The sequence below is a fragment of the Stegodyphus dumicola genome, chromosome 1 (genome assembly GCF_044657685.1).
Source record: "Stegodyphus dumicola isolate Sdum_Otavi_A_Nest chromosome 1, ASM4465768v1".
NCBI lineage: Eukaryota > Metazoa > Arthropoda > Arachnida > Araneae > Eresidae > Stegodyphus > Stegodyphus dumicola.
In genome coordinates, this window is record NC_140768.1 from 233117767 (window position 1) to 233136329 (window position 18563).

Here is an 18563-nt window from a genome sequence, read left to right on the forward strand (position 1 = left end):
CATAAAGATATCTCTCAGATAAAATTGCAATGTTATAAAAGTGTTTTGATGGTTAAGTTATTCACTAATAATACTGAAATAAACAGAATTGTGATGAAAAGTATAGAAACACGTAAATGAATTGTTCTTCATCTTTTTAATTTTTACAAGAGAAAGATGGACTTGAGAAATAAATCCGTACCGATTGGTAAAATATTATACTGATACAATTTTTTTCTGTGAAATTTTGATTATTGGGTTATCTGTAAAACTTTCAGGAAATGCTCCATAATATAATAATTTGAACCAAAACTAAAAATAACCCTATTTTAATAAACGTTATATTTCTTTATTCAGAATTTAGTATAGCTGATTATAAGCAACCGTAATGAGAGCTATATTTGTCTAAAAAAAATCCTAAAAATTAGTATCCTCTCTGCGTGTGAAATTAAAAGAAACTGTTAAAAGATATAGTTTATTGTGTTTAGCAGTTTTTTATACTCCATTTCATAACTAAGAAATTTGGTTTTGCTATATTTCTGACATGTGAAAATGACTGGGGAAGATGCACAGCGTTAGAGATTTTATTGAGCACGAAAGTCAAGTATTTGTTTTAGTTTGATGTACTGTAATGCTTTTTTAATAATACTAAAATTTATTATCATTTTATTTATTATTAAAATTCAAATAATAATTTATATAGTTACTCACATGTGAAACATACTAGCTTTTGGTACTAACACTCGCCAAATGTGAATTTTTTGGTAAAATGTTAACCATGTGTTTAGCGAAATTATGCCAAAAGTGGTTACCCATATACCGTAGAAGCAGTTTCGAACTCGCCGAAGAGTGGTGGTCACTGTTTCAGGTTCTTCGAACTATGGCAGAGATCTGTAGACAATGCTGATCACGCATGTTGCTGTCGGTGAAAATATTTAAATCCTAATTAACCGACTGAAGACCCAGCGGAGGGCATGAGAACGACTGATTACAATTATTTACATGATAAGAGTTTAGAAACTTCGTATACTGTGATACATAATGGAAGTGGAACCCTGTTTAGAAGGCAGACCTATGAAGTGAGTATCTATCATTTTTAAAATTTAGTATAATTTTTTAAAACTTTTCAAATGTTTCTTTAAATTTAAGCTTGTCCTATCTGAAATAGCATATGCTGGTGTAAGAACATTATAATGAAGAGAATGCTGTTCATATTACGTTTCTGTTTATTAATTTGGAAGGCACAAATACATTAATTTTTAATACCCAAATAAATACTGAAATGCCGAAATTCGTTAATATAAATTTTAAAATTGCGAAATTTGTTAATTTAAAGGAAGACCAAAATTTAGCATTTTATTTTAATTTGAGAAATGTAAACGCAGGGAATATTTTCCACTTTAAATGAATTTGAGATATTCAGCAGAATATTTTTGCTTTTTTGAAGGAAAAAAAAAACCTGATTCGGATATCTGTTAGATAGACGGATATTCTTTTATGGAACCTGCGCTAGCCTAAGGTTGAAACTTGCGTAATTATAACGCCCATTAGTAGCCGAATGGGTAAGAGCACCGAATACTGGTAGTTCGTTTTGGTTGCATATGAGATAGCTAAAAGGACATAGAATAGGCGTTTCACCTTTTTTTTTTTCATGTTTTATATGTATACGAGTCAATTGCATCCCTTGATCAGGGTTCCCCAAACTTTTTTGTCTCTAAAGCGGCACATTCTAGAATATCTGTCTGACGGCGGGCACCATTTACTTTTTTATGGTAAATTTATAGTTGGATAGAAATACATGCATATATATATATATATATATATATATATATAAAGAGATCGGGCGCATTTCGTTTTGTATTGATATCTATGTTGAACGCAATGTCTATTTCATTAAAAGTGAGAAAACTTTCACATAGAATTTTAAATTGTGATCGCACAGCGGCAAACATACGTTAAAGCATCGGCGAGCGCCATGGTGCCCACGGGAATAAGATTGGAAACCCCTGCCTTAGATTATAAGTAGCTGTCAATTGTTTTGCCTTAAATTCGTTATTATTCCGTAAATGTGTGAAAGTATCTATGAATTTTAATAAAAAATGTGTTCAAAACACTAAATTTCTGAATTTTATTAAAAAAAGGAAATTAAGTAAAATTATAAGTGATTAGTATGCATGTATATGTGTACATAAATACACGTTTGAGTATATTTAGCCTTAGAATCCTAAACGCTTCCAGGGCCCATCAGCGGCCAAGTGTTAAAGTCGTTAACACGGGTAGTTAAATCTGGGGTTCGAATCCTGTCGAATGGGCTGGTTGCATGGGCGATTTCGTGGCTTCCCCCATGTGAAACGGGAGCCAGCTTCTCTTAGAAAGTCCTTCTCTAAGGCATTCCTCCCCTTAGATCGCCCTCGAGTGCTTTCCATAATTCTGTTAACGAACCAAAATGCTTCCCAGATGAATTTAGATAGCTTTTATTTGAACTCCTTTAGTTCAGAAATGGAATATAGTGTTATGACTTCACTTCTGTTACAAACCGTTTAAAATTCTTCTGTTAAAGTAACCAGATTCAGAAATGTACGTATACACATGTGTGTGTGTGTATGTATGTATGTATGTATGTATGATGAATGCACGTATGTACTTACACACATGCATACTTGAAAACGTAGCATGCATGTATACATACATTTCTGAATCTAGAAGAGTACCAATTTCTATAGTTATTGTAAAATTTTACACGTATTTTTTCCTACATAGTGGTTTTAAATGTTGATAGCAAAATATAAATTTGTTTCCTACATAGTGGTTTTAAATGTTGATAGCAAAATATAAATTTGTTTCATCGATTATGCAAAGCACCCAAATACTGTGCCTAAGAAGAGGGAGGGCGTTGTGGTGATCCTGTATTGGAGAAACTGGCAGTTATTTATCTGGCTGCGTGGTTTTACTAAAACACCTATGCAGTTAAGTAGGCATTTACCTACATTTGAAAACCTGTCGAACTATCAGTGTTCATCGGTTTCATCCATTGGGCTACTTGTTGGGAAAATGGTATGAAGAACGCTGAATGAATTCGAATTTTTCCTTATGAAACTATTACTTGAATTCTCGCAATAATTTGAATTCCTTCTAAATCTCTTCTAGATCATATATAAGCTGCTAGAAGGTTACTGCCGTAATAGCCTATAATATTGGCTACTACCAAACCCGAGATACAGAACTAGAACGATTTTCCGAATAGTTGGTTGGCTCATCAATGACCGAGTTGTTAAGTTGATGAGCATTAGTAGTTCGACCTGGCTTTGATTCCAAGAGAAAGAGCTGATTTCATGGATGTTTTCGTGCTTTTCCCCCATTTGTAACGCGGATACGAGCTAACTTCCTTTTGAAAAGTAATCCACAAAGACATTTCTTAGACAGATAACCTTTGCGTGCTTTCCCATAATCATAAACTAAACCAAACCGAATAGTCGGTTATACTAAGCCAGAATGACTGGTCGGTTTCCACAGAAACAGTTGATGTAGTTTTTCAGTATTATGTTCTTGCTTTAGAAACGAGTCTTATCAACGGTTGAAAATAAAAATTCACTCAGTAAATTGGTAATTACATTCAATACAGATTTTGCAGATTTTATAAAATGTTTGTCGAATTATTTGCCTACAACGAGGGATAGTGTCATGGAGGACTTTTCTAAAATAAACTGGCGCATATTCCCGTTGCTCATGTGGAAAACCCCAAAATCTCTCATGCAGCGAAATCTCTACCGAATTATAAACTGTAGTCAAATTTACAGTATTTGATAATTGTATTCACTCGGCCACCGGGTGGACTGAAACTTGGAATGCTCTTTCAAAACCTATATACTTTATAAGTAATTCAAAGTTATTAAATAACTGACAGAACAATTAAATACTGAACTTACGAAATGAACTGAATTCACTAATACGTCATTTTGAAGCGCCATGACCGGCTTTATCCGGTCATGAGATTTTTGGTCACTCGTTATATATTAGTTTATAATTTAAAATATTTTGCTTTCATACTTTCATTAATAATATAAATATAATATTTATGAATGTAAGTTTATGAAAATGGAAAGTAAAATAGGTGAATATACATATTTAGCTATTAAAGGCTCTCTAAATACAGGTCTTCGTGACAGATCTAAAAACCCGAACCGCCCAGAGGGTTAATAACTTTCAAAATGTTTTTAAACAAAGTAGGCGTTATCGCAAGTACGGTAGAATTCCCAGGCTGCATTTATTCAGATCTTATGTTTTAAATTAAGCTAAATTAATTTACGTTTTATTTTTGATGATTTAAATAAAGTAAAATGTATTTACTTATGTGTTAGTACAATGCATATTTTATACGAAATTAAAAATTATTGTTAATTTTATTGTACTGCGCCAATCAAGAATAACGTTCTATATATGTTCTTAATTTAATAAGTACGAAATGATTATATTTTATGACTTACACATATAAAAAGCAATTATTTTGTTTAAATTAAGCACAGTTGAAAGCATTTACTTTTTAGTTTCGGGATATTAAAATGTAACTTCTTTGTCTTATTTGAAGTGGAAATTTGTTGCTTGATTAGATAATTGAAAAATTAATTTCATTTTTGATTTTATTGAAATATGTACATTTTGTATTTTGTTTGAAAGAATGAAAAAATTACTTTTTAGATCATTATATTTTAGTGGTATAGTGGTCGGAAAATTATATGTATTAAAATAAATACGTATCTGGTCTACAGCAAGCAGAATCCAATCATCAAATTTTGGGAATATTCAAGTAAACTGTTGCTCCAGTTAGCTTGGGTATTTGCAGCTCTATTATACTAAAATATCTCAAGTAACCGAATCATAAGTAATATTTAATTTGTATTTAAATAATAAATTGAGTAAAAATAAAAATTTCTAAAATTAAGCAACCAATCTTTTACTTGGTTCAAATCAGAGTTTGAGTTAGATTTAAATGTTTAACTATTCCTTTTTAAGCACTGCTGAAAATTTTTACAACTACTCTTGATTATTCAGCGTGGAAAAGTAGCGTCAATTTGTGTAAAGATTGCGAAAATTCCTTAACTGTTATTTATGTTTTCAAATCTATTTATCAAGGAAATGTACTAGCAAAAGTGACTTGCTGCACCTGCTGGAACTTTCGAATGCAGAAAATGACTCCGTTGATGACGAAAATGAGATCAAATTGCTTAAAAAAGCAGGTTGATGCCACTAACAAACAAAAAAAAAAAAAGGTTAACTTTTTCTATTGGTTGATTACTTTTGCAGAATGGGAGATTTCATGTTCTCGCATGTCTTCGTCATATAATGACTTTTCGAGTAATCCAAGTAAAACGTTCGAATTATAGTAAGGGATTGTCACGGTTATTCAAAATCCACCATTAAATAGAATTTCAAATTTTGTGTGATTGCAGCACAGATATAATACTGCCAACTGAGAGTGACTTCCTGGTGACCTGCATTTAATCATAAATTCAGAAAAAAGAATACTATATTCTCACGTGCATAAGCCGCAGCCTTAATTTTTACCATGATTTTTTTTTTAAATTCTCCTTTTCAGAAAACGGTAAATTTTAATGTAATAAATTTAGGTGTACTGAAGTACAATATTATCGCAACCACCTTGGCGCAGTTTGACGGATTTTACGGAAGAAAAAGAACAATTACTTTTATTGTGCAAATTATTTATTACACACATATTCTACGTTTCAACTGCATATTTATTCCAGTTCCATAATGCAACTAATAAACATACCTTACCCAATTTCTTATTTAAAATAGAGTTTAGAAAAAGATCTTTTATCACTCTGGAATGCAAAATGGTCACAAGAAGAAACGAGTAGAAGAACCTTCAAGTTCATATCCACTCCATTAAGACACCTTATCTTAACTAGCCGTGCCATAACATTCTTTCTAACAGCCCATGGTCCTTTTGTATCATATCTACATCGCTTTAATTTACATCACACAGATAAATCCATATGCGGAACTATCGATCAATTATGTTTGAATGTGATTTACATTTTCAACCATATACATCAGAAAATGACAAACTATGGTTCAAAAAACTTAAAGTTAGACTAAAGCTGCAAAATCTAATAAACTGCGACAATCTGAAAGCAACATAAATACTACCACTTTATCATATAATTATGTAATAAAATATTGCTATGTATTTACTTAATCAAACTTAACTGCTATATTATGATAATATTACCAAAAACAACTATTATGTTATGTGCAATTGCTATGTTATTGATATATTACTGATATTATTAAGTTATTGATATTATTATGCAACTAAACTATTCAATATTGTCCTTATTATGTAAATATTGCATCATTTATAATAAATAGCAGATAGTGGATGGCATCACGTAATGAGCAGCTAAACTGATAAGTCTTCATGATGGTGCAACTGCTTATTTCGTGGTGTTCTATCCTGTATATTTATTCCAAAAGGCAATCGGTAAACTTGGTTTGCAAACACGTTTTTGACGTGGTGGAAATTTCGTAGCGATCGTTTTGAAATTATAAAGTATTCCTGCAAAAATGTCACCTCTTTCTTCTATTATAGGAAAATCCTGCAAGCTCAAATATTAAAATTGAGTTTAAAGTTTAAAAAAAAATTGTAAAACGCCGTTGGAACCTGAAATAAAACAACACACACCACTCCCCAAAAAAGCGCATATAAAAATGGCGGCATGGGAAACTGAGTATTTGGTATGCGCATGGTTGCCTGAATAATTGTTATACTCGTGGTTACCACAGTTGGGTGTATTCTGAAGTTTTCGCGATTTCTACTCAAGTGCTTGCGATAATACGCAAGTATCTAAACTTGTGGTATGCTATAATAATTTGCGAGTATAAGCTGCACCCCTGCCTTTAATCATTTTTCCTCTTTAATTATTATTATTAATTACTATTTTTTTATGGTGTGTATGTCTGTGTGTGGAAAAAAGTACGGCTTATGCACGAGAGGATATTGTGAGAATATTCCGCTACAGAAAAAATGTGTACTTTTCCGTTTTGCCGGCACAGGCGATTAAAGTCGCCAATAATGGTACAACCGATGCCGAACGGAATATCCTCGATGGTAACCTTTTACGTCTTATTTCCAAAACAAGTCGCAGCCATTTCTTATCAGATTGATTTCTTCTTTCAATACCAGCATACAGTTACATAGAATTTTTACCAGATAGTTCAATTTTATGCCCTAAGGCCATTCGTGAGCAGTAAGTAAGTCAATTAGGATGCAATCACACCCCTCACCCGATGGCGAAAATATAGAAAAGACAAAGTTAAGGGTTAAATTCATCAATTCTAATGAGAATGCACTAGCGAAGTAAAGCACTGCTGTTTTACATAATTTCTGAGTAAGCTATTCGTAAGAATTGAAATAATTTTTGCATTTAAACTTGTATTCCAAATTATGATTTAACTAACTTGAAATAAATGTAGATAATTACTGAGAGCGTTAGATTTTTGTAGCGTATTTTACGTGAGATGAGATCACTTGAGGTCACGTGATATGAACCGGCGAATCAGGATGTTTCACCATGAAAGCATAGTAAATTCTTAAATTAATGTCTTTTTACAAATTCATTGTCTTTATTTATTGGCTTTTTTACAAAATTTTAAAGGACATTAAAAAAATAAAATAAAATTTCTTGAAACTAACATTTGTCTACACTTTTTATGTGTGTACTATGTGTTGCCGCCAATACAGTCTGCTTGGCGAGATTTGCGCCGGCGAAACGGAAAAGTACCAAAAAATGTTTATTTTAAAATGAGCAAAATGTATTTTAAGAACCGTACACTTTTAAAATCTTTCACACTTAAACATAATGGTAAAATAAAAAATTGTGACTCGTTGAAAAGGGGTTTAAGAAGATCCGAGGAAGCTGTAAATGTTATTGCCAAGAAATTAGTTTTTAAATTATTTGGATAAAATGTTTTCAAAAATATAATCAAAATCTTGCACTAAAAACTATATTTTTTTACTTTTAATTTTATTATTCTATATTTTAGTATTTTATTTTTAATTAAAAATGAAGACCATCCCGGTTTGGGAGGCGCTCTTTTCCCCCCTCGATTTTTAACTTTTTGAAAGTTGAGATGGTAAATGAGAAGTTTATTAATAATTAAAATTTTTTATATTCATTTTTGTGTTTTATTAGAAACCTTATTTCATAGGGGAATGAAGGAAATTTTTGAAATTTATCAGTTGATCATTTTTAGAGAAATTTTATGCTTTTTTTTTTTTTTTTTTTTAGAAATTGTTGCATCTCCCTAAATGTGCCCAAGCGCAATCATTATGTTACTAGTACAATTGCGTATCAAATAATTAAAATTCATTGTTAAATGCATTAGTATGAAAACTAATCTACCTGTAGTATTGTATAATCATGAAAAATTCTACACGCAAGCTTTTCGAAGTCTTTACATGATACAGCAATGTAAATGAAATGTATTAATGAACTACCAGAATATATATGCGCCTTCTCAAACAGAAAAAAATAAATGAAACATACTTTTTAGTATTAACACGGTTGATGTTAGTTTTATTTCTCAGTGAGGTGAATTAAATTTTCTTCCATTTGTAGCCGATTATCGAGTAGTATTTCGACTAAGGCTGGAGCCTCGGCGAAAGTGCTTGCTAATTGGACGTTTTCGTAGTTTTCCCCGTAATTACGTAAATTTTTACCTTAAAAAGTACTCCACGACGGCATCCCTTCCCTTAGGCATGTAGCTCGTTTGTACTTTTACAAATTAACCAGCCGTACCAATCCAAGCGTAGCGGAAATGTGGCCTAGTGTCTCTTTAACTTAAGCGTGTGGGTGACAGGTGTCAATCGCGCCACTGTATACACTTAACATGTAAAATGTCAAAATGCTGGAATACTGAGATGACAAAAGATACCAGTGTTGTTGAAGATGGAATGTTGAATTAAAAGTTCCAATATGTTCAGTAGAACGCTATGTACAGTATAACCTGTAGTTAACTTTTTGTCAAGTAGATGAAAGAATCCTCATTTAAAAGTGATTTTCCTTAAACTAGGTACACTTTAATACGAGCATTATTTTGCAACACAAACGTATGAATCTTAACACATGGTTAAAAATCTCTTAAAAGCATATAAATATATAAAATTATAGCATATAAACATGAAAGTAACTAATATAATCATCGAGTGTTTCAACAATCTTTGCAGTTTGAAGTGTACTGTATTTTATTTTTCAAAACACATCTTTTGGCATTTCAGTTTAAAAGTGTACTACGTAATTTTATGAAATGCTAGGATAAAAATTGAACAAAGTTTTTTCTGTAGCATTTAACTCTCATAAAACCGAGGTTATGTTCTGCAATTATTATCAAAGTCTTGATACCTTAACTATTCAGGAAATTTATCTCTAATTAGAAAACTCGCCAGACATCTCACTTATTAAAAATGGATAAAATTTTAGTGCTTTATGTGCATCAGATGAATATGCGTTGCCGAAATGTATTTTAAAAATTTATCGATAAAAACCATTATTTCCGATAAAAGAAGCAGTATTTTATAATAAGCATTATTTATAAAAAGCATTATTTCCGATAAAAAAAAGAAATTTTAATTTGAAAAATGAAGATTTACTTGATTTATTCGGAGCATTAATTAAAATTTTTTTGAGAAAAACTTTAGATTTTGGATTATATACTTGTGTGATATTTAGCTATGCTTCAGTTTGCTGTCTTGTCCAGCCAGTTCTTTCATGGATATTTAAAACATCTCAAGGACATGAATTGAAAAAAATCTGCAATAAAATCGTTTAATCAAAAACCGCGCTTTGAGCGTAGTTACCTTGTAATCATATTTTAACATATTTTGTGTCGCCAACGGGTTACTATTTATCCATTGTGTCATATCGGCCATGAAGCAGCGGCGATGTAGCTATCGATATTTCCGAGACAGCTGTGCCTTCCCTAGGGCTGGTTCCGGACTAACAGCAATAATGCCAAATGACCGAGGTCATGCTTTCAGCAATCTGGATTTTCTTAAAACATGGGAAACGTGTGTGGTACTGTACGAGGAGCAACTTTTATTTATTTTTATGATATTTAATTAAAGCTGCGATACTACAAGTGCGGAAGAGTTCCACTGACAGTTATGTTTTCCCTGGCTTTTATATACGCCAGGTAAGGCGCGTTTGCGCTGAAGGTGTCAGCATTAGCTTGTCTAAAGAAAATTAAAGGGCGAGAGGAAATGTATTTACAAACTGAGAACCAGTGTGAATTAATTGGGATCTAAATAAAGGAGGATCTGCGATACTTTAACGTAAGATACTAGGTCAGAGCAAACGGGCAATATAAAGTAACGGATATACAATACAACCTAAGCGATATCGGTACTCTTCTTTTTAACGTGTCAGGATTCAGAAATGTATGTATGTGCGTATATATATATGTGCGTTCACACACACGCATGTATGTACACTGCTCAAAAAAAAAAAATGGGACAGTCCTATATCTCCCGATCTACTGGGCCGATTGACAAAATTCAAATTGCGTTCTTTATGTCTCGAAAGCGCGACTTAGGATATATATTAGATTTATATATAGCACTATTCTAACATAGGTATTTTGACACAAAATCGGACTTTTTCTGAAATAACATACCAATTTTTTTACATATTTGGATTCTACGACTCAAATTACGCCTAAATATGAAATTTTGTAAATTTTGGAGCGAAATTTACGGAGAAATTCACAAATTTATGTTGGCACTTTTTTGTCAGTTTGCGCCAAGAATAGTTCACTTGGCGAACTTCTTAATATATGGCAACCTAGTTTCCTTCCGTGAGAGGAAAAAATGTCACCATCGTTCCTTTTTTCCAAATAATATTCTTTATATTATATTTTTAATTATAACTTATTATTTTAAGTAATTTTTTCTTTTTCGAATTCCATTTTAATTGTTTAAGTTGCATGGTTTTTTTCGAATAACTGTTTTAAAATTTTCTATTTACCTATTCGAACTGCGTAAATAAAGGTTCAGCGTTTATTTTTTTCAAATAGTTTTCTTTATATATATTTTTTGTCATAGTTATTATTTTAGGTAATTTTTAAATTTTTATACTTTTAATTGTTTGTGTTGCATTGTCTCTTCAGATAATTGTTTTAAAATTTTCTATTAATTCCTTCGAATTGAGCATTTTTAATATATTTATTATTATAAATTTTCCAGAATTTGATTTTATTTATTTGAATTGCGTTTCTTTCGGAGGAATACTTTGTAACCCGGACTACGATGCGTTTGAAAACTGCATATATTAAAAGAGAAAATACAGTAAAGCACAATTGACACGCATTTCAATGTTCCGTTCAGAAAAGATATATATAAATAAGAGAGATGTATAACCGACATTTTACCTTACGATGAATTGCATACACTGCTTTAAACAGTTTTGTCATTGTGCCCATTGCTTTACACAATTTTATCCTACATTTGGCTTCTTAAATATTATTCATATTTTAGTCAAATATTTTATTTTTGAAATCGTAAGAATCAACTATCATAAGATTAAAAAGTTTTAAATTTAAAAAAAAAATACAAATACTAAATTTTACCCAAAAATTTATTTTTTCTTCTTTGTTCAGGCATTCTACTTTATTCTTGCTCTTTTTCTTCAGGCATTCCGCAACTATATTAAAAAGCATCCAAATTTTCGAAATATCTTGATATTTTTGACAATCATTTTAAATAAAGTTATCGCCTTCCATTTCATAAAGGCCCACAAACGGCCGAGCGGTAAAGTCGCTGAACACTGGTAGTTCACTTAGGGGTTCGAATCCCGGTAAACGGGCTGGTTGCATGGGCGTTTTCGTGTATTTTCTCATGTGTACCGTGTATGCCAGCTGGTTTCCCTTAGAAAGTTCTTCACAAAGGCATCCTTCCTTTTAGGCAGATAGCCCTGCTTTGACGTAACTTAATAATCCAATTCAATCCATTTCATCAATATTTGGTCAGAGCCTTTATCAGTCTTTAGAGGCTAAACATTTTGAAGGTATGAGATGAAAGGAAAGACTGGTTTCATAAAGAGGTTTTGGTTTATTTAATTATGACAAAGCACACTAGGGCTATCTGCCTAAGGGGAGGGATGCCTTCGTGGAGGACTTTCTAAGGGAAACTGGCTCGCATACACGTTACAGATGGGGAAAACCACGAAAATGCCCATGCAGCCAGCCCGTTCGTGGGATTCGGACCTCGGACAAAACTACCAGCGTTCAGCGACTTTACCGCTCGGCCGCTGTTTCATCAGGAGGAAAAAAAAAAAAAAACGTCTTTAGGTGACATCCACATACATCACTGGATAAACTCCTGAATATTCAAATAATTCGAATGAGAAAATCATAGGATTCTCAATTTATGATACGATATGATGTTCTATAACGTAATTTAAATTTATGCAACCATATAGTCTAAAACCAGTCGCTCTTCACTTTAATCTGCAATGATATCGTTTTTGTCTTTTCTGTTAACCACAAGCTCAATTGATGGTATTTGCTGGTGTACACGTCCAAGTGTTTTTTCTTTAAACACCTAAATTCTTTGAAATATCCTGAAAGTATATTCAAAAGCGTCCAACTTTTCGAAACATCTTGGTACGTCTGACAGCCAAATTTCCCTGCAAATTTTTGCTTACTTTTCTCCCTAATTTTCTTCTTTCCTTCTACAGTTATTTTCAGTGCACACACAAGAAAATTAAGATTTTTCGATTGCTAGACTTCCATAAATTTTGCATTCTTGTAAATTTTTAAAAATATCAATTACATGAATTGCGTTTCAGCTGAAGACAGCTTTTCATTTTCTAGTCATTTTAACTATAAATAAAGTTTAAAGCGAAGTCCAAAGGATAAATATTTTAATTAAAAGATTTTTGCTAAATGACAAAGAAATATAACAGTCCAGCAGGGTTTATTCTGTACCACCGAGTGACCCGATTCTTATATCGGCTGAAACAATCTAAATCATATTAAAGATCATGTTTTTTTATACAATCTATAACGCGAGAGAAAAATTAGCTTCTTAAAACATTCTTTCTAAGAGAATTAATATAAAAGATTATATTTATATATATATATATTTAAAGCTGGGACCTGAACCAAACTGTCAAATTTTTAAAGTTAATTTACATGGTGGTTATAAGTAAAGTTCAAATTTGAAATGGTCATAAAAGGAAAATTACCGTACCAAATATTATCAAACTTGGGAATCGTGTAAAGGAGGTTACGGGAATTTATTTTCCGCGGAAAATAAAAAAAAAGAGTTCAAAAACTCACCATCAGGGGGAAAATGGCGCTGTATACAAGATTGATAAATGAAATAAGACACGAAAACATCTGTTTAAAATATGTTTAATATTTTCCGAAACGTGTTACAAAGCATGTTCAATGTAGCGTCCAGCATTTTCCGAAAGCAAGTTAAATCCCGTTACTGCATTCTCAACAGCAGCTCTTAGCATATCAGGAGGAATGTTACGGACATGTCAGTGTATCACATTTTTCATTTCTGCCAAATTGTTTAGATTATCACCATAAACAGTGCTTTCGAGAAAACCCCATAGCTAAAAGTCACAGAGGTTGAGGACTGGTGGGAAGAGGGGAAGTTTTGGCCTATAAGACGTTCATTCGTGAAATGTTGCCTAAGTAACTGTGCGACACACGTCAGGTGGGACCCAGCTCTGCATAAAAATCGTAGTATCTAAAATGCCATGTTACTGCAGTTCATGTATCACGAAACATTTTAACATTGACTCTAAGTGGGCTGCAAACACAGTGGTCCAGCTGTCGACTGCTCTTCAGAGAAAAATGGTTCAGTTATAAAAGTAGCTGTCATTCAACACTAAACGGTGTGGAATGACTGCTATGCAATCGAATGCAGTAGGAGAATGCAATGGAGCTAGATAGATAACATGAGGGATTTCTTCGGCCCAAATCGATTAAAAGCGTTTTGAATCAGTATCTTTATGTTTTAGGGCCGAATTCAGGCTTCAAAAATTACAAATTAGCGATCTGCAAGAAAATGATTTCCAGATTGTACGGACTTGTGCGAGTGATTTGCGATCTCACATTTTCTAATCGCTAATTCGTGGTTTTCACGGACGAATTTCTCACTTACACGGATGGCGCACTCAACGTTTATCGAATTTAACGCCTTTAAATGGTAATTTGCTTACTTCAAAGTTTCTTAAGGGTATATATACAACATATTAAACCCGTGTAACAAAAGGTTAAGTTAGATTCCGACCCATATTTCGTTTAACAATATTGTATACAGCGCCATTTTTGCCCTGGTGGTGAGGTTTCGAACTTCCTTTTTTTCCCGGAAAATAAATTCCTATGACCTCCTTTACACGATTACCAAGCTTGATAACATTTGATCCAGTAGTTTTCGTTTTATGACCGTTTCAATGTGGAACTTTAATTATAACCACTCCGTATATTATTAAATTTTTATTTGAAGCTATGCGTTATATGTATACCATACGTAAATTTTTCGCTTTTATGGAAAAATAAAGAATCGAAGCAAATATACTTAGGATAATGGACCAAAACTGAAAAAATTTCCCCTTCCTTCGAAAATAAAATTTTGAAATTCGACCTTGAATTTATTGGGTTATCGAAATATTTAATTTGACTTATCTTCTAAGTCCTAGTTCCGACAAGAATTCCGTCAAAAATTCCGAATTACTTAAGGTGAAGTAAAAGATTTAGTATATATTCACTGTATGTTAGTAAAGTAATCAGAGTGTAATAAAAATAGAGATTTGTTTTTGACATGCCTCTAAAAGTAGATGTCATACTCCTTTTGTCTCTTCAATATCAAAAAACTTTCCTTTGAGAGGCAACTTTAGTTTGGGGGAAAGAAAAAAATCGCAAGAAGACAAATTTGAAAAACATGCAGGAAGATTGAGTACACATACTTATTTTCGGAACACAAGCGGTTCTCCGACTGGTTATTGAATAATGAAAAGATGCATTATCATGCAATACAAAACATTTGGAATACGTTGTCTGACTGAAAACGTAAGATCAAAAGTCATCTGCTTAATTCACAGCCATTTACAAGTCAACTATTGGGGCAATTGCAGAATCGTTTTGATCCTGAGCATCTAAAACAAACCTTATATCACTGGATTTAAACACTTCTTTAATCTTCTGAGAACGTTCCTTCTTTAGCTCATATTCCAAGAATATTAAGTGAATACAATTATTGCAAAAGAAATTGAATATTCATTTGCACTACGGCTTGGTAGTTTATTAACGAGTTAACAAAACTTAAATTCTGCTTTTTGTGTCTAAGTATATAACAATATTTTAAATATTTACAAATAAAATATTAAATTGGAGATTTAATTGGAGCCTCACCAGTTGCCTAGCATTTGAAGATTGTTAAATACTAATTGTTTGTTGCGAAGTCTAACCCAGGCTGCATGGTTGGTTTTCGTAGTTTTCTAGGTTCTCTTTACAAAGGTTCTCTATGAAAGCATCTTAACCAAATAGCTCTCATGTTCTTTCTATGTTCAAATAACCAACTAACCTAGTTTAAGCGCGATTTCCAAATGAAGTTACTAGCAAAACCCGAATACTCATTAAAAAACATGGGGCCCACCAGCGGCCGAGCGGTAAAGTCGCTGAACACTGGTAGTTCTGTCCGAGGTTCGAATCCCGCGAACGGGCTGGCTGCATGGGTGTTTTCGTGGTTTTCCCCATGTGTAACGTGTATACGAGCCAGTTTCCCTTAGAAAGTCCTCCACGAAAGGCATCCCTCCCCTTAGGCAGATAGCCCTAGTTTGCTTTGCCATAATTAAATACACAGCACTACATTAAAAATCATGTAGCTTGCGAATCGGGAGTAACATGAAAGATACGGCGCCAATACTTGAATTGCTGTTACGGTACGCTGTTTCTAAATTTAGATGGTCATTCCTTAATTAAATAGCCCACCAGCGGCCGAGCGGTTAAGACGCTGAGCACCGGTAGTTCGGTCTGAAGTTCGAATCCCGCGAACGGGCTGGCTGCTTGGGCGTTTTCGTGGTTTTCCCCATGTGTAACGTGTCTACGAGCCTGTTTACCTTAGAAAGTCTTCCACGAAGTCTTCCTTCGATTTAGGCTTATAGCCCTCGTGTGCTTTGCCATAATTAAATAATCCAATCCAATCCTTAATTAAATATAATTGATTTGTAACTTCTACTAGAGCTGACGGTAAAAATTGAAGTGCAAATAAATAATATCGTGTGCAATCTTGATTAATATAAAATTAAAAATTTTGCATAGAAAAATATTTGCATTCAGACAAAGTTTTTTGAAATATTTGCAATTACTTTATAAGAAGGATTATTAATAACCGTAATGATTACTTATTATATTACTGATGATTAGGATTCAGTTCTTGACAATTACATTCAAAATTTGAATTTTAAGGATATAATGAAAATACGCTGCGAACAAAAATACATTTTAGGATAAAAAATGAGTTGGTTTTTTTTATGTGTTAAAACTTCTTAAATTCATTTAATAAACATCGCATCCTCGTTGTTAATTGAATCCAGAATGTTGTGTGTCATTTATATAATTGTTCTTACTTGTCCACAGAAGCTGCTGACTTATCCAGCCATTAAGTAGCTGCAGATCATTTCTACATAACCATTGAACTTCCACTAATTCAGTCTCTAGAGGGTTGTATGTTTATATCATAATTTGACTTATATAAATGATTATTCTAAATCTTATGTTTCTATAAAAATATACTGTGCTTTAAAAATATGGATGGTAGTATCTGCCGCTCTTTCAGCCACTTCAAAAGCAACAGTTTGTTTAGAAATAAATTATGCAGTTAATGTCATAAAATTCAAATAAACATTAAACGAAAATTCTCAGTTTTAGACAATTGGATTTAAACGAAGTAAAGTAGCAGACGATAAAACGCCGAAGGTAAAAATTTACTCTTAGAAAAATGTACTCTTATTTTTTTTAAAAAGGAAGAAAGAGAGAAATTTTAAAAAATTGTTAAAAATTTGAATAATATCATCTATAATTTAAAAAATAGATTTTCATATAGTATTAATAAATATTTATTACGCCTTATTGAGAGGAAAAAATCATATAATTAATTCTCCGTAAAATTTTACTTGAAATTAAAGGTTAAAAATAGCTGTGGCAATTCAGTGTAACAAAAATCCATAGACCACATTTGGCGCTATTATCGCTCAAAAAAAACATGCCAAATTTCAAAACGCGAAAATATGTAAATTCGTGTATATCTTAGAAAATTTTGAATAAAAAAGTCTAATTTTTTGCAGATATGCTTAAAAATACACCTACCTTATGATGATGGTAAAAATTTTATAGGTTATAATTCAAAATTTTTTTCGAAAAATTTATAAAAATTATTTAAAAATAGAAATTTAAAAAATAAAACACAAAAAATAGGTAAATTTTATTTGGAATGAACCTAAATTTCGAAATGTGAGAGAAAAAATCAAAAACGTTTAATAAAAAAAGAGATATTAATAAATATTTGCCAAATTCAATTAACATTGAGGAGCTAAAATTTTGAGAGCTAATATTTTAAAAACTAGTCGTGCGATTTTTACAAAACTTGGTATTCTGGCATAATTTGAGTCGTAGAATCGAAATATGGAAAAAAATTGGTATGTTATTTCAGAAAAAGTCCAATTTTGTGTCAAAATACCTATGTTAGAATAGTGCTATATATAAATCTAATATATATCCTAAGTCGCGCTTTCGAGACATGAAAAACGCAGTTTGAATTTTGTCAATCGGCCCAGTAGAACGGGAGATATAGCACTGTCCCATTTTTTTTTTTTTGAGCAGTGTACATAATATATACATGTAGTATCCGTAAGTGCGACACAACCACCAGAGGGCCTCACCGATGCGCCAGCAGCGAGGTGAAAGAGGAGTATGACAGAGACTCTTCTGCTATCCCACGCGAAGGTGGTGAGATGTCTGTCTGCACGTGAAGGTGTAGAATAAGGAACTGTAGTTTTCCACGCGAAGGTGGTAAATTGAACTGTTTAATACATCAGCAAGTGCGAGTAGGCACTAATCGGTTATGTGGTAAGACTGGTAAAACTATACAGAATCCTGTTTGTATCAAACGGCACTTGTATTTAATCTAATTTGTACCTTTTCTGATTATCTTTATTAAATGTTCTGTGGTGTGGAAAACCACGTTGGAATTGTTATTTAGCATCTTCAACTCCCCCACTACATACATTATATGAACACATCCATCCATCCATACATGCATATATACATACATTTCTAGACCAGATCCTGATAACTGAACACTACCGGGATATCATAATACGACTCTGTAAAAATGAAAAGCGAATGAATAGTACACAGTACAACATTTATAGTGCAGTGTAAATACCACTATGCTATACTTGAAAAAAATATGATGCTGTACATATTTTGTATTTTAAAATACACCTAACGCACAATAAGGTACGCTATGTCTTGGTTTATTTGATATGACA

General features: G+C 32.4%; 1 protein-coding gene across 3 annotated transcripts in view; it reads left to right on the forward strand.

Moving 5' to 3' along the window:
* Positions 1 to 816: 816 nt before the first annotated feature.
* LOC118185046 (monocarboxylate transporter 1-like) overlaps positions 817 to 18563 on the forward strand; it is a 70214-nt gene continuing 52467 nt past the window's right edge. For all 3 annotated transcript variants that reach the window (XM_035354832.2, XM_035354835.2, XM_035354834.2), the window contains exon 1: positions 817 to 1058. In XM_035354832.2, coding sequence (XP_035210723.1) covers positions 1021 to 1058 — 38 coding nt within the window. In that variant the 5' untranslated portion in view covers positions 817 to 1020. The remainder of the gene's footprint in view (positions 1059 to 18563) is intronic.